The 27,077-nt window shown below is 35.8% G+C and overlaps 1 protein-coding gene across 1 annotated transcript; it reads right to left on the bottom strand.

The window, feature by feature from the left end:
* Positions 1 to 570: 570 nt before the first annotated feature.
* Positions 571 to 26,190, bottom strand: LOC124165701 (tetratricopeptide repeat protein 39C-like). Its single transcript, XM_046543190.1, has 10 exons — positions 25,749 to 26,190; positions 25,544 to 25,678; positions 25,236 to 25,446; positions 24,892 to 25,102; positions 18,793 to 18,990; positions 10,866 to 11,034; positions 6,236 to 6,434; positions 4,407 to 4,679; positions 3,743 to 4,002; positions 571 to 1,406 (listed from the first exon to the last, which is right to left on the bottom strand). Exons 1-10 carry the CDS (start codon positions 25,899 to 25,901, stop codon positions 1,293 to 1,295), a joined length of 1,923 nt encoding a protein of 640 aa, XP_046399146.1. The 5' UTR covers positions 25,902 to 26,190; the 3' UTR covers positions 571 to 1,292.
* Between the last annotated feature and the right edge of the window lie 887 nt (positions 26,191 to 27,077).

Raw genomic sequence — 27,077 nt, forward strand, 5'->3', positions numbered from 1 at the left:
TAATTTAAACCCCTCTCGGATGATATGATACAGATTGAATGGACTTGATAAGAGTACTTTGTGATATAACTCAAAGGTATGAAGGCTGTTCCCTGTTTTAGTGTAATGCATGTGGTTTTGTGATGAATATATCATTAAATTTCTCTGTTTGAGCAATCATTATGTTTATTTTCCACCTTCCCATGATGGATTTTTCAGTTAGTACTCAGTGTAAATTAACCTATTTATGAGACTGGTAACATGCTTACTTAGAATGGTGAAAGAAATTCAGTATTGGATGCGAATAAAATGATATTAACAGTCTTATTATGTCATTACTATTCTTCTGTAATGCGTGTGGATGCATGCACAAAGTGATTGATTAGGAGGAGGCATTGTACGCTCCATAATGTTGATATTATGAGAAATATTGATTGTTATTGACAAACAAATTGTCCCAAGGTCTGCTCTCATAGATTCTATCTTAATTTTTCGTAGGAATGCCACATGGAAATTTAGCATGGAATACTTACCAATTTTACATGAGTATTCCATATGGAATACAAATGCATACATGGCTTTTTTAAAAGATTTTTGCCATCACTTTCCATGGTATTTCCAAATGGATACCATATGGATCCAAGATAATTTCGTCATGGATTTGTCATGGAATACAGATAAAATCAATGTCGATGATGAGTGCTGTCTGGGAAACATGCATACAGAAAAGAAAGATTAAAACAAAGATCCACCACACTTATAAATATTTAACATTAATGGGAATAAAGCAAATTCATAATGAAAAATAAAAGCGCACACTGAACACCATTTAATTATTATCAGCTAGAAAACTAAGATGGCAAAAAGTAGGAAAAAACTTGCATCATCAGGATCACCAAATAAATGATGCAATGATACAAAGTTTAATACTATTCCAGGCATCTTTTTTCATTTATAAAACTGGATTAATTATAGGACATTTACATTAAAGTACCATCAAAACAGCAACATATTTACATTATAAGATATATATAAATTACAGGAGTGAAAGTGCTCTCAAAAACTTTGTACTGTAAATCCAGCTACCAAAACTTCTTGGCATGAACATCTCTCCACTCTACCTAAATTTTTATATTTCAATTGGAGCACCAATTTTTATTAGATTGAGTTATTTAAGGCAAACACAAACTGTGCAAATTAGGCTTAATTTTTTTGGATTTAAAAATAAGTGAAAGAGCCTAATACTAGAATAATGGAAGTAAAATAAAATAAACTAACAGAGTAATTACCATTTCCTCTAAACTAAAACCATTTTACCCAATATTTCTTAAGGCAGCATGTATGCGTACATTCAGACGGTTTTCAAAATCATAGCCACTATAATTGTTCTGAGCTTGCAGCAGCAGGCATTTACCTTCCTCCAGCGTCTGTGAAATATACAGAATTTACATAAATGATTAGTAGGTAAGTATTAATATGTAATAGCATGATAAATCATCATTACTACAGACAGGGGCAGTCTGGCCAGGCAGGCGGTTGCTTAGGGCCCTGTGCTTAGGAGGCCCCCACAGCATTTGTGTATAACGTGAAGTGTAAATGAAAGGTTTAACAAATAAAGACTCAGATTACTTGAACAATTTTTTTTGCAATTCGAAAAATGCACGTTTTCAATAGTAGCTTTATTTATACCATACTAAGAGTAAAAAGATCATATGAAAAGTAAATAAAACAAATTTGTCAGAAAAAAGAGAATCTGAAGCTTTTTTGTAGGGTTATTCAAAAAGGTTATTTTTAGAGGTTTTTGAGATTTCAACGCAGTTTGAAGGAACAAAATCACTAAATAAATAATAGAACATAATAATACATTATTACACAATATCAGTAGAGAAATTCTCACTTTTCGCTGCATTTTTTCTTTAGAAATTGCTATTTTTTTACTTTTATGATGATACGCTGTATCGAAACCGGTCGCAATATATTTTATTTTGTGAAACAGCTAAGTGTTTTCTTAACCTTTGTGCATCATGAAGGAGTTTCACCATGTTACGCCAACCACCATCGCATTTACTTTTATATAGTTTTTAAGAGGCAGAATAGCATCAAAATACATTTCTGGATTGCAATTTCCTGAAATTTTATGGAGGATGACCTCCAAATCCCTCGGTAAGGAGGGCCGCATTTTGCTTAGCCGAGGGCCCTCAATCATCCCAGACTACCCCTGACTACAGAGAGAAATATGCACTCTATGACAATGAGATACATGCAACACAAATGACACATGCCAAGTTATAAAAAGAAAAATGCACTTTACCACAAGTACCGTATATGTCTAAATATAGTCCCCCCTTTTTTTCCAAAAATTCCCGTGATAAAAGTGAAGAGGGGGACTATTCAAACCCTTTTTTTTTATTTTTCCCAAAACTTAAGCTTCAAAATTAGGGGGGGGACTATATTCAGAGGGGGACTATATTCGGAGGAATACGGTACTTTGCTTTCAATAAATTGAAATACTTATTTTGAAATTTTGAATCACAGTAGATAACTAAATAAACAGAAAATGACAAGTACATACATCATTTATATATACGCTCCACAAATAGAGACAATTATTTTTCAAATTATGAAGAATTTTTCACACTAGGCTTTGTATGAATAAAATTATTAAGATCTACAGGCTCTTGAGGAGGTAACAAGGTAGAACAGATGCATCCAGCAGAGATGTCTCTTGAACTAAAATATTTTCAGGTTAATGAGCCATAGAGGTATGCATACATAGCTCATAGCATTAAAATGATAGCTATGCCACAAAATCGCCTTCTCCCTCACAAAGCTATCAGTGCTGGTATTTCAGGTGGAAAATGCAAACAAATAACAACTGGTACATAAAGATCAACAATTATTACTCATTTTAATTGGTAGGAATTTTTATTACCAAATTCTTACTAATCTCACTTGAACTGAACTCACAATGATTTAAACATGCTTGTAATTGCTCTTAGTGCCATTCTCCTGCATTAATATCAAGAAGGAGAGAGTGGAAGCCCAGATGGTGGAGTTTTTGGCAGTTGATTGAAGGGTCCTGAGTTCAAATCCCAAACAAAACCCACAAGTGAGAGGTGGCCCAGGGAAAGGAATTGGCCTCAAAACCATAAATATGTGAAAATCAAAAGCCAATGGCTAAGCCTAGGGTAAGGTATCCAAACCAACCTTCTAGTTAAATGACTTAATGAGAGTTAATAGAGAGAAATGGTAGGCTGATTCAAGAAATCGTATGACCTTAAAAAAAAAAATGGAAATGTATGCCCAGCAAATGACGACTTGTCTGAGCCAAATACTTAGTGCTTACTGGTCAATATGACTGCCACTGTGTCACAGTATTCAAGTTCAGACTATAATGCTCACAAAATCAACTAATCATAAGGCCATTAATTTTCTTTTTCACTTATAATTTATTAAAGAAAAAATCTTGGCTGTCAATCTCCAATTCGTGCCATATTACAGCATGGGTCCAGATCACTGTCTTAGGAACATGAAATGAGTTTAGATGAGCTGATGAATGCTGCGGATGATGCAAAGGACTTTAATGTAATTTTCACATTGAATTTTTACCTCCCCAGACATATTTGTGAGAGATTGCACTTTTTTATAATTCTTATTAATAGCCGAGTTTACCACGGCAAGAGTGACTAAAAAAATAAGCATAAGAAAGTTCCCCAAATGACAATTCCAATCTAAGTGAGAGTACATCAACATTTTCCCTTACCTCTGATTGCTTGCTGAGTAAAGTTCCTAACTCATACAAGGCAAATGCTGAAATGTGTCTATCTTCTTGAGACTCCTCCACACTATTCTCCTCCTCATCTTCTTCATTTCTGTTACTTCTCCCAGGCAGTGCACCCCTCTGAACCAAGCAAGTTCGGAAACACACAGCAGCTTCTTCGGGCCTCCTCTGACAACACCAGGTAGCGCCTTTCAGCAGCTGACTGAGTCCCTGCATAGGTTCTCCACTGCTTTCATCACATTCTACACAAACCAAAACAGCAAATCCTCAATTAAAATAGAATAATACTCACACACAAGGGTGGTTTTCATAAGCTGCACAACAAGAGAGAAAAATGATACATAATAATTTGGCAAACTAAAAAATAAATATGACTGATAGTTGCTAACACAAAGATAGAAGCTATGCATGTAACAACATAGGCTAACCTGATATTAGCCAAAAACATATCAACAGATTTATCCAGTCATTTAATGCCAATACTGTTATTAATTATGGGTTCTTGAGAAAATAAAATAATCCATTGCTTCCCACAGTTTTGACTTTTTTAAAATGAGAACCATACATTATAACATATATGTACAACAGAAATAAAATTCTTAAAAGAGCTAACTGAAATATAACAGCTTTTTAAAATGACACTCACCTTGAAGGATGTAATTTAGTCCATCAGGGCTGCATGAAGGGAGGGCATTCCATAGGAAAAGCAACTCAAAAGCTAATAGGGTGCACTGATGCCGGTCTAGAGGTACCATTTCTTCATTCTCGGACTCCTCAGAATTTTTTGGATTGGGAAACCTCTGGACCCTCCTCAAAATGAAAGTTTCTAATTGAGTGTTACGCTGTTGCGTGGCCAGGTTTGGAACTTCATGAGCTAAAGTTAATGCTTCATCTAAATTTCCAGAAGCACCAGCACATACTGTAAGGCAAGAGAGGATCAAAAAATATTAACGATAAAAGACAACTATTTATAACAATTTATATATTTCAGCATACACATCATATTTTATCAAAGGCCATAAGATACCAAAACTTGATGCACAGAACACATTAACTCGATTATTAATAATGCTTTGCATAGCACAATGTTATATTTAACTGTACATACCCAAACATTTACACATTTAAATTTCCAACGATAAAAGAAAATTATCCTGATTTAACATAATCATCAACTTGTTCAGATCTTATGTGCTTAGATCACTTCTTTTAAGTGAGCATTTGAAATAACCGCGTTTTCCCATCAAATTTTAGCGACAGTAGATTGAATCTACCGGGATAGATTCTCTGCCGGCATTATTCCACGAATTCAGCGCCGGGAACTTCGACTAACAAGCCACGTGATTTGTCTTCACGGAATAATTTAAAGTCCCATTTCTGATAACAACACCGGACACTTTTTGTACTTCGATGTAATGGTTATAAGTCATTTCTGAGTCAAAAGGAACTGACTTATCTTTTGTGTTTTGAATTTGACTTTAATGATTATATTACGACTGACGACGCGAGTTATTCTCCGAGGGCATTCACACTAACTCTCGTTCAGTTAAAAAATAAACGCTTGCCACCAGCCAGATTCAAGCTAGTAGCTATTTAAGGTCCAACTATGTTTCATTTAAACCCACTGAGATACACCTTGGGTCAGTTTTGATCGGCGCGCTGTGTAAGCAACTTTCCCCTGGCTCAATTCGTCCCACGGATGTGGGATTAGCCCACGGAATGAGACCACGCATGCTGTTTTTACCATTGTGTTGAATCACCATCGACTTACGTCCATACTTCAAATATGATAATCTTTTTTGGATGACCTTAGAAGCCAAAATTATGGTACGCAAGGATTTTTAACGGTTATACACCGGACCAAAAAAAATCGGGGTATAAGTGAGGTCATCGTATAACTTAGGGTCGTATAACCGAGGTTCTACTGTATTGTCATTTAAAAATCTCAAAGTGTGAAATACGTACTCCAGGAGTAATAATCTTTCGATTTAGGCAATAAAAAATTATAGGAAACCACCCTATTACTAAGCGAGTTATAGGCAATTAGTTTTTGATTCTCTCTTTTGTATGCAGAAGGTATTGAACATTTCCTTTTGGAAAGTATTTACACTTGAACCACAGTAGATTTCACCTTTCGGTCTAAAGACGACAAGGTTCCACTTCAAAGTTCAAAGTTATTAACTTGATGGTTTTATAGATAAAAGTCTTCCAGATGTTAATTGCTTAAGGCAATTTAAAAGAGATTCACTTTACATTGTGACGTAAAACTGGTATCCTGGCAAGTCCAACTAATGAAATGTATATGGGATAGTTTCTTTGATAAACGAAGAAATATATAAATGGAGAAATATTAAAAATCCATTATAACAAATACTTATAAATATATAATGTAGAAGCATGACACACGTGACTGAGAAGAAAGGTCAGAGAGGACAGGCAGTGGAGTATATATATTTCAAAATACAAGATACTCACTTGAGGCAAGATAGGCATAAAAGCTTTTGGACCATCTAGACTCTTGTCTCAGCCTAAGGAAAGATGCATGGGCAGGCTGCCAGCTTAAATGAATCAAGTGACACCAGCCAACTTCATGGAGACATAAAAGCTGGACTTCTCGCTGAGCAGAAGCTTGCACTGCTGCTTCATATGCTTCTAAAGCACCACTAACATTGGACTGCAATAAAACAAGACACAAGTTTGAGTTAAGGAAGAAAAAATTGCAATCAAGACTTCTAAATCATTTTTAAATAAACAAATCCATCAGTCAGAGCATAAGAATAAAAACAGTAAACAAATATTTTTAAGAGAGCACAAAAAAATTTATGGCGTATATAACTTTGCACATGTATGCATGACTGAATACAAAGTCATTTGTTCTATGCAGAGCTTTGAAAAATTAATGATATTCAACATGGAACCATTCCATTTTTAGACAAAGAAGTATGGATTAGATAATGATTATTGTTAGCCAGTTCTGTTACACACAGTAGAAGCAGGTTCCAGCATGAAAGTTTCAATTATTTCAAAATTGCAATCTCTCATGATTAAATCATTTGAACACATAAAATAATAAAAAATATGAATCCCTAACAATGCAGGGGCAATGTTAGATGGCATTATGTGTTTCTGAAGGTGATTATGTCAAGCCAGGGGTTTAAGAGGTTACAAATACAATCCCCTTCACAGGTATTTTCTTGGGTAATTTCCAATTTGAAGCCACATAAAACCAATGATATCAACCCACCTTACAACTGAATGATATCAAAAAATTTATATCCACTGAGAAAAGATTATTCAGTTTCCAAACATACCGCATATGTAAATGATTCCTATTTCCATGACAAACTGAAGATAAGAAAATGGACTTTCATACTTTAACCTCTGTTCAATTAACAAATAAACTAAGATATGGCAACTTTGGCAGAATTTTAAGTCCTCCACTTATGCAACACTGAAATTTTTTTCTTTCTTTTTCTTATGCGCATTGATGACATTGATTCTGCTTCAAGCAGCTCATGTATGCTGAGGACTTAAAACAGTTCTGCCCTACAGATTGCTGTTATGATTAAGGTACTGCAGCATTTTATTATGAGTCTTAATCAATGGTGTAATAAGAATCGCATGTAACTTAACATAGGAAAGTGTCATAAGTATTATAAAAATAAGGATTCTATTTTATATGATTTTACATTGACCTGGGATGCTCCAGAAGGAGTTTATATCATGTCATATTTGAGAATTATATTTGACTATAAATTATGATTACAGCAGACTCCCGATTATCCAGGTGCGGATTATCCGTGCATGAGTTCACACTCCTTCAATGTTTTCCGCAATCTTTATTTAAAAAATAAAATCGGACCCAAAAGCAGTAGGATATTAGAATTTTAATGCATGGCTACACTGGGCCTATTATTTCCATTAGAATTCACTTTTTAAAATGGAATCATTTTATTTACTTGCTGACAAGGAATGTTTCAAGTTTACTCGGACGTCTGATTGGAGACGACTCATTGCTCACGACGCAGAGGACGCTTTGCAGACGACGATCAGCTTGTTTTTGACCTAGTGTTTCAGATGACTGACTCACGCTGAAAACCAAGGCCACTCACAAGGACTTGTCAGTTCCCCTTGGACTTGCGACCGGCGAAGGGGAGGGGGGGAAGATAAGAAGTTTGTGTAAGAGGCGCACCCTTATTTTCGGCTGCAATTTCTGGGAAAAAAGGTGCGCCACGTGCTTATACGGTAATTTTAGAAGAAAGAAAAATGTTATCTAAGATCATTAAATGCATATTTCATACAACAAATGAACAATTGTTGCCGTGGACTCGGATGCGATTGAATATGGCCCAAGGGAACCAGGGATTTCGTCGCAATATGTTTACACGGTGACTAGTTAAGGTCAAACTGGAGAGAAGGGAATAGTAGAAGTGAAGGCAGCGAGGGAAGTGGAGGTAGCGATAGCATGAGTCATAGCCAGGCCTGCGTAGACAAATTGCCAAAAGTCCTGGTTTCCTATACATAATTACTGCTGCACGATGAGGCCCATTAACTTCACAGAAGCTGTGTTCATGTTATCTGAACATGATCAGCGTGCGCGATTGCTTTCAGTGATCACGGAACTGCATCCCGCAGCAGTTGCATACCGGGCAACTTGCACGAGACGTGACTACGCAGCGTGGTGTCTGACGTTGCAGTTTCCAACGTTGCACAGTGGTTTTGATGCATTCGTGCAAACCAATTTTCAGAATCCGCTATCTCACAGACACGGGTGCGTTGGTTTTCAGAAACCAGGCATTACACTGAGCAGTAGGAATACGAGTACAATCACGTTATCGCGGCCAAAAAGATCGCGGTCGGTGAATTACAGCTGTGAATGATTCCGGAGAGCATCCTAAAATTACAGACAATGTGCAAAAATAATATTAAATTGTCTGATTTAAATGAATTATGAAAATTAGATGAAATTTAAGTGAAAGTTTGGATTATTCGTGTTTCCCGATTATTAGTGCCGCCTCTCCCCATCATTAACCCGGATAATCAGGAGTATGCTGGACTTCTCATATTGATATCATTGTATGAGGGCCGTTAAAAAAGTGACAGACATTTTCCCATGGCGCAGTAGTGTGGGGGACAAGCACCGCTATCTTGGGGCCAAAGTGTTTCTAAACTCCATACCTAACCAGCTGTGGTGGCTAGCACATTGTGCCTATCGTACTTTGTGTACAGCATAGTGTTAAAATGAGAGTTGCAATTGAAAATCCCGCCAGTTGTGAAGTGCAAATTCCAATAAGGTTTTTATTGGCGAAAAATCAAAAAAACAAATTAAGTTTAATCACCACATTTGTGACGTGAACGGTCAAGGAATAATGACTCAGAAAATTAAGACGCACAATACAAAACAAGCGTCGGGGAAAACTCGGCAAGAAAGTTTTGTTTTTCCACGCAACACTTGTCAACACAGGGCCAATGGTACCAAGAGCTCTTGGATAGTTTTGGATGGGAATTTTTTAACCACTTGCCTTACAGTATGGATTTGGCACAAAGCTACTAGCACCTGCTCATAGCAATGAAGACGTGGCCCGCTACGCAATGATTTGACACTGATACTGAACTGCCTGTTGGTGTAAACCAGTGGTTGAACTTGCAGGTGGCAGATTTCTACAGAGAGCATATTGAAAAGCTTGTGCAACATTATGATAAATGCCTTAATACATGGGAGAAAAATAGCCTGAGAGTTTACCTTCAAAACTAATACAGTAACATTTGTTATTAGCACATTGTTTACTTTTTATTTCAAACAGATTGCTACTTTCTGGACAGACCTCATAGTTAAGGCCAACATGTTGGGTATTACATGTAAGATACATATAGATTTCAAAGGTATTTTCTGCCTAAGGCTACTTCATATGTCTATGGTTCGATCAATACTGGAACTCTTTCATCTGTTCGCCTTATTACAACCAAAGCATAAAAAAAATTGGAAGACATTCAAAGCAAGTTCCTCAAAATACGGAAATATAAATTTAACCTTGAGGTTATTCTCAAAAGTGAATAACTGTTTCATTATAAAATTTACATAGTACACAGGTAAATACTTTTAATATATTAATTTATACTTATCCTGCAATGTGTGCCTGCAAATAATATTACGATAAGTTTGATTTTAAAATTCTTGCATAATAACCTTTCAAATTTGGTGAACAAAGACTTATTTAAAAGATGTTAGTCAGTTGTTCTATAAAATCTGAATTGTTGTACATAGTAGTATTACAAGGCTTTAGAGTACCTTCGCTGATTTATATTTTCCATATGTAAGAGCGGTTTCATTTAGATTATTATAAGCTGCGAGACGACGAGGGTCGCCTCGAACGGACTTCCTTTGAGACCCAGCCATTAAGCACGTTCCTGCTGTCATCGAGAGAGTCCCTTGAGAAATGATCTCTCTCGGTGGCCCCAGGGGCGTGGGGCTGGCGGCCGCTAGGAGAAACAGTTGGGGTTGTGCAGCGAAACAGTGTGTATGGCTTGGGACTGAATAAAGGAAGTTGCTTTGTGTGAGAATTTGGACTTGTTCCCTGCTTGTTTCCCCCGAACCCACTTTACCGTCGGCGAAACGACTTACACATAGCTCTTTTCCATATTTTACACCTTATACATATTTAGTGAGATGGTTTTAATTGTTATTGCGATAAATTTATATTTTCCTATATCCTAAATTAGACCAATGATATAAAGAATAAAATATATCCTAGCTATATATGAATGTAAAGTTTCTTCTTATTGTATTTTTATTTTTACAATTTGTATTTGCAACAGTGCTCCTTGCACGTGAATAAAATATTATTATAATTAAAAACCATATCCTTAAGTGCTGGGAACTCAAAACTTTATTGGGAGATTAGATAAAGAGAGGCACTTTCTCCACTATTCCTACAGTAATACCTTTAAAAAAAATTGAAATTTGTAGCAAATGAACGAATATGAGAGAGACCAATTACCAGCAGAATTTCTAATCTATTACAACAACTGGATAGAAAAACTACGATTCAGTACCTACCCAAGGTACATGAGCTCAATTGTCTCAGAGCTTTTTATTACAGCTTACCTTTAACCGCTCGACACGTCCTTTGAAAAAAAGGAAAAGAGCAGAACTCCCATACTCCTCCTGAGACTCTTCTATCAACTTCTGAGCAGCTTCAACACCAGCTCTAACATTCGAGCCATCTAAGGCAAAAAATGGGCGGACTATTGTGTGGTACCACAGGAGGGCCAAACTATAAAATGTATTATAATTGTACATTAATACTTATTATAAATAACAGTGACACAAAACTTCTTATTATTAAGTGCAATTGAGGGTTATTGAGTTGAAATATTTTATGCATAAAGTGAACCAAAATACACAATCATGGAAATAATTAGGTTATGTCTGACACAAAATAGTAGAAATATCATTCTACACCAGGATTAAAAATAAAATTGACCTCCAACATGTTTGAATGAAAGTCTGGGCTTTTAACTTTGAGCCACTGAAATGAAATTTGGCATGAAAAGATACTGATAAAAAATTATTTAATCAGGCTATTTGCAATAAACTAAGCAATATTGTCTCCCTCTGCAAATGCAATTGGCGGAGTAATATGAAGGAGTAAAAATCAATTCTAGCATGTTTGCTATGCATAGTTTGAGTCCAACCATATCCACCTTTATCCACATAACTCATTATTTAATTGACAATTTACAGCAGCATATTGTTCTGTCAACCTTTACATAGTAACTCAAATTACAAACACCTGCAAATGGTGAAAATTATCTATAAATGATGAAAAGTACTGATGCCCCTGCAGCATTCATCAACTGCAGCACCAAGTTATATAACTAATAAACCCTTGAAACGCTGCAAACTAGGTCAAGTAAATTCTACGTGGAGCTGTTCCTCCTCAAAAGAAAAAAAAGATACCATTCACGCTATAGATTAAATGAAAGATTTCAGCAAGTCTATACTCACCTTTACATTAAAAAATCTTCCCACATCTAATTGAATGGGCAGTGAAGTAAATAAAATTTCCAACTAGACAAAACTATCAATTGAATGGATAGTAGGTAACTTATGAAGGAGCATGCCTGTCAAGGAACATTTTTGGAGAGTAATGCTACACCCATGTACATCAGTATTGTTTAATTCCACTTGAAACCCTCCTAAAAAAAGTCTCATTGGAACTTTCAACTCAAGGATCTAGATGTCAACAAAAGAAACCCACAGGTGCCATTGCCATGAATGGGATAATGAAACCTAAGGGAGATTTTTACCTGCAACCTTCGAATTAGAAGGCAGGGATTACCCCAACTACCACCAAGGCCATCTGCACACAAGTAGTGCATAAGTTTCAATTGTGATAGGTCAGGTAATTTAACCTCTATTTTTAAAATGCTTTGCATATGACCTTATGAAATGGTTTTCATCACTAATATACTGTGACTGAGATTTTTAACCACTTTCCCTAACACTTACAATGAGCACCATGAAACTCCATTTTAAAAAATTGACAAGGGAATCAAGGTGACTAGTTGCATAGTTCAATGATCTACTCATTGGCTCAGAAAGCTGAAGGTGTGCAGTTCGATTACCAGCCCAGGGAAATTTTTCCCCATGGTAAATTGTACTGTGAAGATCATTGCCATTCATACAACAGCATTGGGATGTACTACACTATTAAAAGAGTCAATATACTATTTTTCAAGGACCCAAAGAATAACTAATCACTAATCATCAATCAGTCAAACTCACACAAGTTGAAAGGCTAAAATATGACAAAGAAATCTTCGGGCTTACTGAATACAGATTATTATCTAAGGAGGATGAACAGTAACATTGAAGTTAGTTAAAAACTGTAGCAATACAACAAACTACACATGAACTACAGAAACAACTCCATTATGTAGAACAACTCTTTAATTTTAATTATTCTTCTCAAGAATTTAAGGGACTGTTTTTTGCTTCTGCTGCCATAAACTATAAGCACAGACTTGACAGACACTGGATGTTTGCTTCTATAATCAAGATAATATAAAGATTCCATTAGAACAAACCAACTTCATAAGTAGGTCCTTAACCATACCAGAGTACTCATACAGAGGGAAAATTATTTTTAAAAGAAAGGTAATTTAAAATCGAAACAAAATATTTTCTAAACTAATGGAATGCAAAACAGCAAATAAAAAAAGAGGTTTACCACCATGTGTATTTTCATCTACACAAATCTTAATTCTGCAGCAGCTCTATTTGCCTTCCAAATGAAATGCTCGTGAAGCTAACTCTTCGCTATTTTACCTCATGGCTATGATATTGTTTTGGAAAGAAAGAAGTACATTTCTCAACATGGAGAAATAAAAAGCATCAACCTCACACTCAGTAACATTAATAGAAATCTTATACTGGAATTAACTTTCATTCATCAATTATACATAAATCCATGTCCTAAACTGCCCCAACCAGCACTTTTGAAGCACCACACACCATGAAAAAAAACTTGAATGAACTATGAACCACAAACTCCTCATAATAATTATGTTAAAGAGCTCTGAGATGGATTAATTTGATTCACCAAAGTGCATTCTTAGCCATGCCACGAAAGCATCATAATACATTACTGATTAAAAATGTAAAAAAATACAGGCTAGTACGTATATCATGCATTTTATAGCTATGTGGGAGTGCACAGCCAGTATTCATAACCTTTTAGAGTATAAAACATTATTTTATTTATACACAACTTGTAGCAGCAATATTAATTTTGAGTAAAATGCTGAGCCAGCCCATTTTAAAAGTATAATAGTAAAATTTTAATTAATTGTGAAAAAAATAATAATTATTAAGCAGGACTCTTACTACTCCTTACCTTGAGATAATCAGAAGTGCCATGGCCAGTTGAGGACATATCAGAATGGTAATGATGAAGTCTTCCTCAGCATGTTGAAAATGAAGGATGATATTTTCACGATAGCCTTCAAACATTGCAATAGGAAAGGGGAAAAAATGCATGTGCTCTATGTACATAAATATGCATTAAGCTCAATATCACTCTGTTTGAAGTGGGAATTTTTATGATTATAAAAAGTAACTTTTCATAGCTATTTATAATCTAATAAACAGGTGGCTCAGAAGATTTAATAAAACAAGAATAAATGATTTGTTAATGGCTTTATGCCTCCTAATATTCAAGACAATGCCCAAAAATCACATGAGCTCTCAGCTTATATCTGTTTTCACGAATGTAAGCATTTCAGTAAAATATAATATGGATGAATAGATTAATACTAGCCCGTTCAGGAAGAAGAGGTCTCTTAATCTCTTTTCTCAGGAAGATGCAAAAATGGAGTCAGAGAGAGAATGACACTGGCAAAGAACAGAATTTGGAATGTCCTTCGTTGTGATTACCAATTCAATATTTCCTCCTGAGTTATTGATCAAATTTGTGAGTTTGTTGAACCATTTTCATGCAAAGCCTGTCAGCAGTTATTATAGATGAAAAACAGTACATACTTCGGTAGAAGTAACTACAGAATACCAGAGAAGTTGCATCATTAGTACTCAAAATGAGAAGGATGGGTTGAGGTATTCTGACCCAAATTTCATGCTCAAAATTAAATTTAATCAATTTAAAAAAAATTCAATTCTTTTTACTTTTGTCAGTGTATTTCTAATCACAGTATATAAGTATGGAAAAAATTCATGCTACGTTAAGGCTGATTATTAAATTGCTATGATAAAACCCTGATGATCAGCAATGGGTCATTATAATTCATAGCTTCTTTCAAAACAGATGTCAAGCTTTTCTGTATTTTCTTCCATGCAAGAACAGACATATTTATTTTCAGAAACTGAATTCCACCTATATAAATTTAAAAATAGTTTTTTTTGAAGCTGATTTCCTTCATTTTAATTCTTTGATAAAGAACTTTCTCCTGTTGTGATGACTGCCTGAATTGTAGAAAATTTTCTCATTTCTTTGAGTTCAACTAAAACTTTCATTAGGCAGAGGCATATTCATTATATCCTTTCGTATGAAATTATCAATTCAAAGAGCTGACTCCATAATGACAAGAATGTGTACTTGCTTCACTCCCAGAATGAGTTTACTGCCAGATGCCCGGTCCTTTTTCTGCACCAGTAAATGAGGATAACCACTGTGGAGTCCTTTTTAGAGAATTTTTCCCTAATCAAATTATAAAGCATGTCCCTATGTATCCGCAGTAGTGAGAGTAGCTCATTCATAGTAGTGATAAATTACCCCTAGGGAAATCAAAGGCAGGGGAGCAGCTAAAAATTAAGGTTAGGGGGGTTTTAGGAGCAACCAATACATAGGTGTATGGAGGTATTGCATACCTGTCAGGGTAAGCAGAAGTTGTGTGGGCCCTCCTTCAGAAAAATTTTAAGATTAATGGTTCAAAATCGCAAGTTTTACAGCTCTGAGGGATATTTGATTAATCCTAACACTATTCTATAAGTATTACTGATCCAATTAAGTAAAATGGATTGAACTTCAAAATTTCTCTGAGCTCTGGGGGGGGTTTAACCCCCAAAACCCCCCCCTCGCTGCGCCACTGATCAAAGGAGGTAAATTATTGCTCTTATTAGAGCTGAGCAGTCTCTTGGCTATTTCCCCCAGCTTATAGAGCCAGAGTCCATCCAGTGCGATTGACTAAAACATCAGTACCAAGATGACATAAAACCAAGAGAGAGATTTGATCATAACGTTTAGAGATCACTTCTTAGTTATAAAAGTATTGCAGCAGTTAAATTCAAAAGTATCTCTAAGGCAAATGGACATGAAGACGATTAACTTTGTATTCCCAGCCAATGACTAAGCGTTTTTTATGATTGAGGAGCATTCTGTAAAAGCTAATGAGGAAATTTACCCTGCACCCCTACCAGCTTATTTATTCGGTTTATCTTCAGTAAATCGGATATAGTTGGAGATTAGGTTCTGGGTATTTGTCAATACCAAAATAACAAACTGCTTCAATGAATTATCTCATAATATTAATTTAGACCTCAGAGCTAACCAAATACAAGATGGAGGGCAAGTTTTTATTTCTCTCCTAATGAAATATGTACTATGTTTGAGATAGGTTCCACGCAGGACATTTGGACATCCAAAGTGTACCTAGCAAGACATTATCAAAATTCTAAGAAATGATTCGACTTTTAACTCTATGAAACTTTTACTGGTGACCCATCCTTGCAAGTTGGTGCAAACTTTCCATCCTCGGAGAGTTAAATACATATATATTAACGTTAAGTGCAACTATTTTCAAGTCCTTGAAGATATTGTTAACTATATGCATCAATTTTAAAATATTAAAAGAATTAACTTTTAACTTGTAGACTGTTAAAAAAAGAACATAAAAAAGTGGGGGAAATTAGTATGCTATATACTTGAAATTATTGTAATTTAGAATTACCAAATGCTTTCTTTTTTCATACTATCACAAAAGGGCTGAATGAGAGCAACAAAATTAAAATTTGCCAATCCTTCACATTACAAAACAATCGGACCTAAAATATAGATACTGTGACAAATGAATTTGAATAGGTTTACAGTTTGTAGCAAATTGGTGAATATTGCAAAAAAGAAAACTATGTACTTGAATAGAACCACCCTCGAAAAATTTGATCTTGAAAGGTTCTAATAAAACCAAAGATTTCAGACTTCCTACACCTTTAATAAGGACGTGAAGTTAAATCATATGTACTGCAACATGATGATGAATATAATAACCAAATGCAAGTTCTTCTATTTTTTGCTGCATCCTTTCCTTAGCTCAACAGTAAACTAAGGCAGTTGCCAATAACCATTGATATGCATGTTGTAAATACTATGTCTACATTCATACAATTCAATTATTATATTTTCATTCATAGCAGAGCAATTTCCTCAAGTATTTTTAGGTTTCGCATATTAGACTCATAAAGAAAAAATGTTTACTGATCATTTCATCATGATCATATCATCATGATCAGGCTGAAGCATATCCTAAACAAGAGTGTGCAATGAAATTATTTCAATGAACTTATTAAAAATTGCCACTTCTTCCAGAGACAATAGATACATGCAAGCATAACTGGAAATAAAGTAAAAATAAATATGCAATTTAATAATACAAACGCCTCAAAATAAAGAATATCACATAAGTATTTTCATGAAACACCAATTTCTAAAACAGTTTTTATCAAATTCAAGGCCAAATTTTTCCACATGCACAATTAAACTAAGGCAAGCACCTAATAAAAAAAAATTTGAAAGGCTTTTTAAAGAACTATGTGATTCAAAAATATCATTTGACTTGATATCAGTTATGTATTCTTGGACTACAGCAAAAACAAACTTTGATATAGAAATACGTTGTACATATATATTTACTATCAAAATTCACACTATTCCATGATTTTATTCCCCATCTGTTACGAGCAGGTTTATTGTTACACTTGGTTCATATTTCCTTTGATACCTATTCACTTTAATGGCAAATTTCTTGCAGGGCTTGGAAGAATGAAATAACTTAATTATAAAACATCTCAAGCCAGGGCTATGCATACCTCAATAGAAAAAGATACAGGCCTATGAAAAGAAATTTTATGCTCAAATGGTAAACACCAAAGAAGAAATACACATGAATCTCTCCAATAGCCGTAATGCAACATATTTGTTTAAAATAAAATTAAATGTATTGCAGCCATGAAATTTAATTAGATTTAAGTACATAACATACTATAAATTCTTTCATATTCAACAAAGCACTGACCTTTCAGTGACTTAAAAGAAACATTTCACAATAACCATAAAGGTTCTGTCTCCTCCAAATATCTATGACTAGCAAATCTCCAACAGGTTAAAGAATTTATCCTAACTCTTAATTATTTGTTGCATATGTTCTCCTCAAAAAATTCAAATTATGGTAATTGTAATATTGGAGAAAACTATTCTAACAAAATTTGTGCCACCACTATAAGCAGAAAAATAGGTTTCCTTTACTGTGGGTTGTTATTCTTTGGTAAACAAGGGAAATTCAAGCAAGACAAACCAACTCCAGAAGGGCACTGCAGGACTGGTACGCTCCATGGGATATCAGAACTAGGTCACCAAGGAGGCAACTGAGACCTGCCTCCACCCTAACAACATCAACACGGACCAAGATCTTGCCATATTAAGATTTGGAACCCTATCATAAAAGAGGCAGCACTAATTGGTTGAGACAGTCAATCAGCGACGACCAGTATGATTGAGTACCATCAAATAACTGGACCGACTGAACAACAGCATCTTACCTAAGCTCCGAGGATATCAAAAAAGTATCTAACATAGCATCAACCAACATGACGATTATGACCTGAGAGGAATTTACTTAGGATATCTGATGGGGCATCCTGAAATCTTTTATCAGCTAACTCTCACCCTGAGTTGTAGTAAAACTATTGACATAAGGAAGTGAGAACACCCATGATGCACACCTCAGGTGGCTCTGCCTGACGAATGCTTAGGGCTTACCATAACAATAAAAAAGTGCACAGTTTTTCATTGTGAGAAGAACTAGAGAAATGAATATCAAAAACATATCATTTACAAACAATACAAATTTTTTAAAAAGTAAATTTAAAAATAAAACATAAACAGCCAGAAATGAGCATACAGATTAAGCATTGGAACGCATTTCTCCATCTGAGTGTACACCTTACAAAAGTAACGAATGGCTGAGCATGTATAAAAGCTCTACATTAAAACCATTAAGGCACCAGCTAAACTGTTATAACTACCCATCAGCTTAGAGATTTCTACTTTATTAATGTAGTATTGCACTCTGAAGCTTCAACATCAATACCAAATTATGAACTACATATGTACAAAATACAATTAACTACCCATAAGATATGTTACCAGAGAAGAAATACAAACTGCAATAATACCAACAAATGTATATGTTTCCTTCAATATTCACTAAACTAACAAGATTACAAGAGTACATCAACTCACGTGGCAAGAGGAGCTCTCATATCCTGCCCTTGACGAGCAAACATGAGGGCAGATATCCCAACTTGACGGTCTCCCTCAAAACCCAAAAAATGGATCAATCGCAGCAGAGATGGTGGCAGCAAAGAGATACACAATTGAAAAATACCATATCCAAAGCTAACAGCTGCCATGAGACGGGATACTACAGTGGGCGGAATACTGCAAGAAAAATGTAAATATTAAAGTAAAAGTAAGTAAAGTATAGTAAAAGTAAGGTAGAATTAAAAAAGAGAAAAGTTTTAGAAATGAATCTGGCCAATAAACCTGAGTAATAAAGATGAATTTAAAATATTATGAAAGATCTTTAAAATTTGGCAATTTGACTAGGTGAGCACTATAATTGATATTACTTATATATGTATATGAATTAAATAATTTTGTAAGTCTTCTATAATGCCCTTAATTGCATTCCATTTAATCAAATAATAGTCTCTGATGATCTCAAATTTTGATCAATATTTGTACAAAACTTACCTTTTTTTAAATGAAATTTACTCTAAATTCAATTTTCCAAAAACATTATTTATTATATCTCTGAACCTAATTGAAGTATAAAAATGGTATTTTGGTTATTTTGAAGCTTATTCTGATTTGAAGAGTATCACGTAAGTCTTTGGTTAAATAAATATAATAAGTTACCTATATTTGGGTTATAATATTGTTTAATAAGGTGCTTAATGAATTTCCTCAAATAATACTTGGTCAAAACTTTACTCATAGCCTATTTAGAGCCAGCAAAATATGTATCCCTCTGTACTTAGTGTATTTATCCCTGTAAGCAAGTAAGGTTTATAGCAGTCACTTCTACCCCCCTGGTAAGGTCATGCCACATTCACGGTGGCAAAACCGACACAGAGATTAATGAGAATTTAAATTAAAGGAAACTATTTTCTAATATGGATTAAAAAAATGAATGAACAGATCTAGTTCACTTATGAAAATGATGAAATGGCCAAAAAATATGAAGTATGCCCCACACAGAGCAGCAGAGCACCCACCTTGGGTACCAAGCTCTAGGATTGCACCAGAACCTGTCAGACCAATTTTAACTACTTGAACTAATGACACGATGTCCAGAACACAAAAACTGCTTCATAGTGAACTCATAAAATGCATAACCAATCTTAGAGAGAATGCAACCCACCAGTTCCTTTGAAAACTTGGAAGCACTAACAAGGGGAATACACAAACGTCAGGAGGCCAATCAAGCTCAAATTTTCCGATCGGTAGATCATGGCTACAAATTCAATATGCCAAAGCGAGATGATGCACGTCTTGTAAAATTTTGAGGAAAAAGCAATTAAATATCGTAAAAAATGAGGTTAAAATGTATAAGCTGTACTGAATGAAGACTTCCCTAATATGGCGGAAATAAAATGATTTGAATCATCATAGCCCGGTGGTAATGGCAGCCAACTATGGAAGTAATGATGGCGAGTTCGATCATCTCCCCTTGCACTTTTTTGAACGATTTTATATTTTAAATTTTTAAAGATTATTTTCTTATCTTTATTACTGCAATGACAAATATTTTTAACGCTATTTTTTTAATATTTGAATCAGGAATGGATCAACTTGGGATTAGGTACATAGGATGAAGGGTGGATAGAAACCCAGATTCGGCATTAGACTACTCTTAACGAATAGTGCAGGGTTTGAATTTCCAAATGCTCTAAAATTCGTAACCGAGATTAGGATGTGAAAGTGCCAGTGCATTACTACACTCTTTCTTGCCTGTCTCCATGATGACTGCCATCCTGAAACTTGCAAATAAAGAATTAACTGGAGTGGTTAGGTAGTGCACTGGCCTTCCACATTCTTTATATATCCCCATCCCCATGAAGTTATTTTATTGCCCTTGCTCCATTTCCCTCCCTTTTCAGCACTTACAAATATTTAAAAAAAATTGCCAATGAGATAAAGAAGATAAGAAAACAATCTTTAAAATTTTAATCAAAAAAATCCCTGAAAAAAAATTAAAAAAAAGTTCCGCAAGCGAGGATCAAACATACCATCACTACTTCCGAAGTCCACCACCGTAACCACTGGGCTATCGCTGTTGTGGCATTTTTTAGTGTGCCCCCCTCAAAATTTCTGGTACCCCTTCAGGAATTCCTCCGAACTAATCCGCAGAACTTCTCCTGCTAAGGACTTTTCACGCTAAGGTTTTTCGCAAGGCCCTTCAACTCAAAGGCTCATAACTCCAGTCTCCGAACTCTGTCCTTCGAACGATGCCCTTCGACGCAGCCCTTCGATGCCAGCCCACCTAGATCATGACTTATATAGATAGTACGGCGGAGGAATACCTACTCCTTGGCAATCAAGGAGAAGTGGGTGCTGAGGCATAAGAATGCAGTTTGGAGTGAGAAGTACTCCACTTGTCCTATCACAATTCTCTCTCCCTCCAACACCTCATCCCACTATGCCTTTCCCCTCCTTGAATTCCAATGACTTGCCTCTACCAGCTATCACACCACTTGGTTATGTCTCCAACCCAGGAGATAGAGGAGAGAAAACCCAGCAGTACGCGGTTCTCCCCCAAACCCGGCTTGGATGACGGACATTTTGCAGTGGTGCCAGTCAACAGGGTCGCCTACCGGCAGATTTACACTGATGCAGCTAACTTGAACATCGCCTTATTACCCCTCCACTCCTTTGAAAATTCCCTCCCCTCCACCCTGACACGATTCGGGAGGTCGCCCAGGTCTCTTTTTGCTTCAGCACTCGCGGTGGATAGATTGCTCAGCTGAGATGGGTGATTTCTGCGAAATCATACAGCTTGTACTTAATCTTTGGTAATGTTTCCTTTGAGATCAATAGTTACCTATTATCATTGTTTCCTGTAATAATTCTGATTTTGAATATTTCTACTACTAATAGATATTGATTGAAAATGACTCGTAATTTTGTGACAATTGTTTCTTTGAGTGCTGATTATTGTTGTTTGAATAGTCTTTCCCTCAACCAGCTAGTGACAGATGATCGGAGTTCCCTGTGTCTGGGGCTTACGTTCAGAATCTGGAAGATTTAAAAACGTAACGCCACACTGTCATGGAAGACTTATCATTCTATACAGGTTATATATAGTAACTTCAATTTTTAATAGCTTATTTCTCAAACTTTTACGAGAGGTGTGTTGTCTCGCTTTGACATAATTTATAGCCATGATCTATCGAATTGGAAAATTTGAGCTCGATTGGCCACCCAATGGGTATGTATTCCACTCGTAAGTATGCCACACAGAGTGCAGCGGCCCTTCCACTGCAGACACATAACTTTAGCCCCTTCCTATTCCCCAAAATTTTTTTCATAGTGATGACTACCCATGACAAATTTACTGAGGACACCAGCAGGGCTATTCTACTAAACGGGGCCATACGTATGGCCGGCCGTAAGTTTCTTATGGTCTGACCCGAAATTACGGCCTAAACCGATTCCACTCTCGAGGGGCCATATCGTATGGCCTGGCCAAAAGTCTTAACGCCCTTTCTGCAGGCGAGTATGAGAATTATAATTGGTACTATAAGTTTGGTTCACTTTTTTATACACTAGTCATTTTTTTGAGAAGGAAGTTTGTTCCAACGTGAATAAAAAATTAATTATACAATGTTCCTTAACCGAAATGGACTCTTATTAAAGGATAAATTTGGATTTTCTTTAAACACTAATCTAGAGGCAGACGCTGAAGATCTTTAAAACAAGTGAAGAACGCAAATCACGGGCGAGAAGAAGCAGAAGAAATTTGTACCGTGCAGTATTGTAATATTCGTGAATTGTGCATGTAATGGATAGAGTTAGAACATGACATCCTATTGTAGTTCTAACCCCCTTCCTCTCCTTCCAATGGTGTAACTATTATCTCATGGCTGCAATCATTTGCCCCCAAAAGCCTTATAAATCCAGCCAATGCACGAAATCTAAAGATGAAATTGAAACTTTAAGTTTCATTAATTTTATTATCAGAGGCTTATGTTTCGGTAGCTGTATAAAGTTAAAACATCAATATGAGACTATCATTCTTTCCTTGATTTGTGGACGACATTTGTCCTTTACGCATCGACTTACTGAAGATTGCCTTACTGCCAAAAAAAATTTCTTGCCCTATGTTTCTTAGATATCCTCCCTCATGAACCGTAATGCTACGAGAATCTTAAAATATAAAACATTTAATAGCGGATATTTCAAACTACCTACAGCTTTTCGAAACAAGTAAGAAATCTGCTAGCAAATGTAGCACAGAAAGCAAATAAAAGCCGGCTCCGGGAAGAGGAACGGGCCCGTTCCTCCGTTCACTTTAACAGAGCATCCGTTAAAAGTATTCCTAACTTTTTAACTACATGCGAACTTTTATTTCATCCGCTATATCTACTTAAAAATTAAGTAACAACTTTTGACGCACGGAAATAGTTAATGAAAATATCATCATCGTATGCGAACGGATTACCTACACGTATCCCGTATCCTCCTTATGAAATCGACGTCTTTTTTAAATATATCTAGCCAATGCCCGTTGAATCCGTATGTGCTCACCCACAATATTCATATATTTCTTGAAACAATCGCTATGTAATCGATGACACTTTGTAAGTTTCTTTTATAACACCTTAGGCGATCAATGTTATTTCGTATGGCCCGTGTTATGACCGCCTCCTAGGCAGGCCATAATATTACGGCCTTTAGGCCATAGCTACCGCCCGACTTATGGCCTTTCGCTCAGAGTAGAATCGCTCGAAGCCATACGTATGTCTCGAGGCCGTAGTTATGGTCGATTTCGACTTATGGCCCGGCCATACGATTAGTGGAATAACCCTGCAGGAGTATCTATCTTCTGAAATTCTATTTTTCGATACCAATACTTTTGTAGATACATTTCATAATTTCCGCCAATAATGAATGATGAATTTAACTATCTGATTATGCTAACAAAATAGATGTATATCTGACTTGAACTACTGAAATAGACAATCACTAGAATAGATGGAACTATTGGATATACTCAGTGGCATAGCCACTGGGGGGAGGGGGGGTGGTTTCTGGGTTACAAACCCCCCTCGAGCCTTTAAAAGCTGTTCCTTTATTTCATTTTAATATAAATACTTGTTCAAAATTACTGTTTTCCAGTCCTAAAAATCATGTTTTCTGCATTAAAAAAGCCCAAAAATTTCCGGGAGAGGACCCTGTGCCCTTTGCGCAGATGTGTTTTCTATACACCCTGGAAGGGCTCAGAAATGTCCGGGTAAACCCCCCACATTTGAAAATCCTTGCTACGCCACTGGATATACTGGAGTATATTGCAATATTCTCCCTCCCACTTGAAGCAATTTTGAAAAAAATTACCGAAAAATTTACCTAGGATTAGTTACCATTAATTTAAAAAAATTTAATAAGTTCCTTGTCATAATTTTAAATAAGTAGTGACTAAAATAATAAATCAAAATAAATAAAATAAAAAATAAATCAAAATTTTTGAAAATGCACATAAGACCCCTGCACCACAATCAGAAGAGTTTTGACTACTATTTAAACAATACATTTTCTTTCCTAGTGGGAGGGCGGAGTCAAAAATGGTAAAAATCGCCCCATGCAATAATGGAACTACTATGATTTCATCTCCAGTTTCTCATCACCTCTTACTGTTTGGATGGCGACCGCAGGGCTAATCATAATTTGGCAAAGTTATGAATGTGGGGATGCATTTTTTCACAACAAGATCTTTTCGAACTACCTACCCTGACGGGGTATGTGCCAAAAAGTAATGATTACTTTCAGAAACCCACGTGGAAATTTCATCCAATAAGTAGTAGTTATTTTTAAATGAAACATTAACAAATAAAAAGTAAATTTGATCATAACTAGTAACTCAATTACTCTCACTCAATTATTCCACAACTCTACTTATGAGATACTTTTCTTTGGCACTTAAGACAGTTGCTGTGTCCACAAAACTTTCAGAATATTATTTTGCTTGCAATAATAGAACATAAACATCAGTGTATCAATCTACTGAAGACATTTAAAGTCAGACATTACATAACATAAAGAGATAAAACTATGCCATACTCATTTGAAGGCTGTGCTTGAAACCCAAAAGATGCAAAAATCGACAATGGACTGCGTAAACCATTCATTCCTCCGGACATCGGGCTGGTCGGGGTGGTTGGGGAAGCTGCTGAAGAACATCCATTGGACGGGACAGACCAGTCGGAAGGACTGAGTAAATTAGGGTTACTAGGCCGTTTTAAGATAACTTTCCAGGACGGAAACTGGGACCCTGGCGAAAAAAAATGTTAATCATAAATATCGAATTTGGGTACAGTACAATAAATCATTCACGGCAAAGAACATTTCCCAACCGCATCTAAAGATCTTTAAGTCATAGTCAAGACAGTAAAACAAAAACAAACCAGGCACGTCTTCGGTGCTGTTGCAAGTTGTTCGATAAAGTTGCAGTATTTGGGAATAAGTGTGTTGGTACACTTTCCACGCCTTTCGTAACACCCAACCTCCCTTCACATATCCTGACAGATCTTGCTGAAGAAACGTAAGCAGAGCCACACACACTTGCGAATCGGCCAGAATGATCTGCTGTTCAAGATGTTCCGCCGCATTCCGGTTCTATGAAGAGGGAAATACATTAAATGGATTCCTGACCAACAGTAATCTTCGGCGTACAAAATAGGAGAATATCATAGCCGAGTAAAATGACTGATACCGAATTACTGCTTCCAAATACTTTGTTCCTCATAACTTTCAGCCAACCAATATCATTAGCACATCTTTTCTCCATGTCTCTCAGGGCCTGCAAGGATACTTGAAGTTTCTCCTCCTCAAAACTCATTAACGCATTCTGAAAATAAAATAAGGCCAATTCAGGGCACAGCAAGCGTTACTTAAAACACGGCTCGCCACATACTCACCATAAAAGTCACAAAACAATATCCTGCAGCCATCTGAATATTATCTTGGTGGGAAGAAAAGAGGTCCTCCGCTTCTTCAATCTTATTATTGAGCAGTAATTTAATCCCTTTCTTCGCCAGAATCCAGTCATTTTCTTCTTCACTAGCCTGCATTTTTCTTGAGCTTTCTGTTTATGTATTTTCTACGTTATGCACATAGCGAGTACAAACATAAAAGGATGGTGTCTGGTATTCGAAACACTGACGGATGGTAGAGATCGAATGATGTTGAAATCATTTTTCGTTTTCACGAATGAGAGAGATCAAATACTTAGGCGAGATCCATCTAAGAAATGAGCAAATGAGTGAAACATATGATAATCTAAGATGATTAATGAACGTGACACAAGTATATTGGATGGGAAATTGAGCAACCTATTCATACAAATCCGTCCTTACAAAATTTCGCACTGTCTCCGTAGTTATTCAATTATTTCTTCAAACAACACGGCGCCGACGGCGCGATTCTTGAAACGTTTGAGAATATGAAGACCTCTATGCGGCAAAAAGTTACCGTTGACGTTAAAATATTACTTCATTATTGATCCTATGGCCAGTTAGACTATTTCCCAAGTATGCTATGTTGGCGAAGATGCAGAATAGGTTCAGGATTACGAATGATTTTCTCAAAACGATGTTCTAAGCTTAAATTTGAAATGGCAATAGCATGGTAATAGGTGAGGAATTTTTCATTCAATTCCCATGTATAGTTATGATACATGTTCACTCTGATGTGTGTCGGAAAGCCTCTGACTATTATCCTTGTGTTTCTGAAATATACCTTGAAACTGATTGATTGTTGGTCCACTGCATATAAACAGGTACTTATAATTTATCACATCACTACATTCGCCGGCGTTTTGCCTGCACCCCGTTGTGTTTATTATGTCATTTGAGTAAAAACAGTTAGTTTTCGTTTTTAATTTATAGATAGTTGAAACTGCTGTGTTTTTTTATCACCATCATCACGTCGCATTTCTGTTCGATTATTATAAGTGGTAGCTATAGTATGGAGAACATTCAATTTACAAAGATTTGCTTTCCCTTATCTTTCTGAAGTTCTGAATACTTACTCTCATTTCTATTTCACAAAATTCTTTCATTATAGCTCTCTTTTAAGGTAAAACTATGAGTTCTTTTAGCGTTCATTCGAAAGGAAAATATAATGTTAGGTGTGTCAGGCAAATTATTAAGGAAGAGGTCACTTCATTTAAGCCCTTTTATGGTATGGTTATAAAATAACGGCAAGAAGGACAAATCCAGGACAAATACTTTAGCCATGTGCCTTGC

Source organism: Ischnura elegans, chromosome 1, assembly GCF_921293095.1.
Source record: "Ischnura elegans chromosome 1, ioIscEleg1.1, whole genome shotgun sequence".
Lineage (NCBI taxonomy): Eukaryota > Metazoa > Arthropoda > Insecta > Odonata > Coenagrionidae > Ischnura > Ischnura elegans.

Bases quoted from the DNA above. Each gene is read 5' to 3' on its own strand.
- LOC124165701 (XM_046543190.1), bottom strand. From the start codon at position 25,901: ATGCAGGCTAGTGAAGAAGAAAATGACTGGATTCTGGCGAAGAAAGGG. The intron at 25,447-25,543 runs GTATCAGTCATT...CCCTCTTCATAG, and splicing joins TATTTGGAAGCAGTAATTCG to AACCGGAATGCGGCGGAACA. The intron at 18,991-24,891 runs GTATGGCATAGT...TTTTTCTTGCAG, and splicing joins CAAGCACAGCCTTCAAATGA to TATTCCGCCCACTGTAGTAT.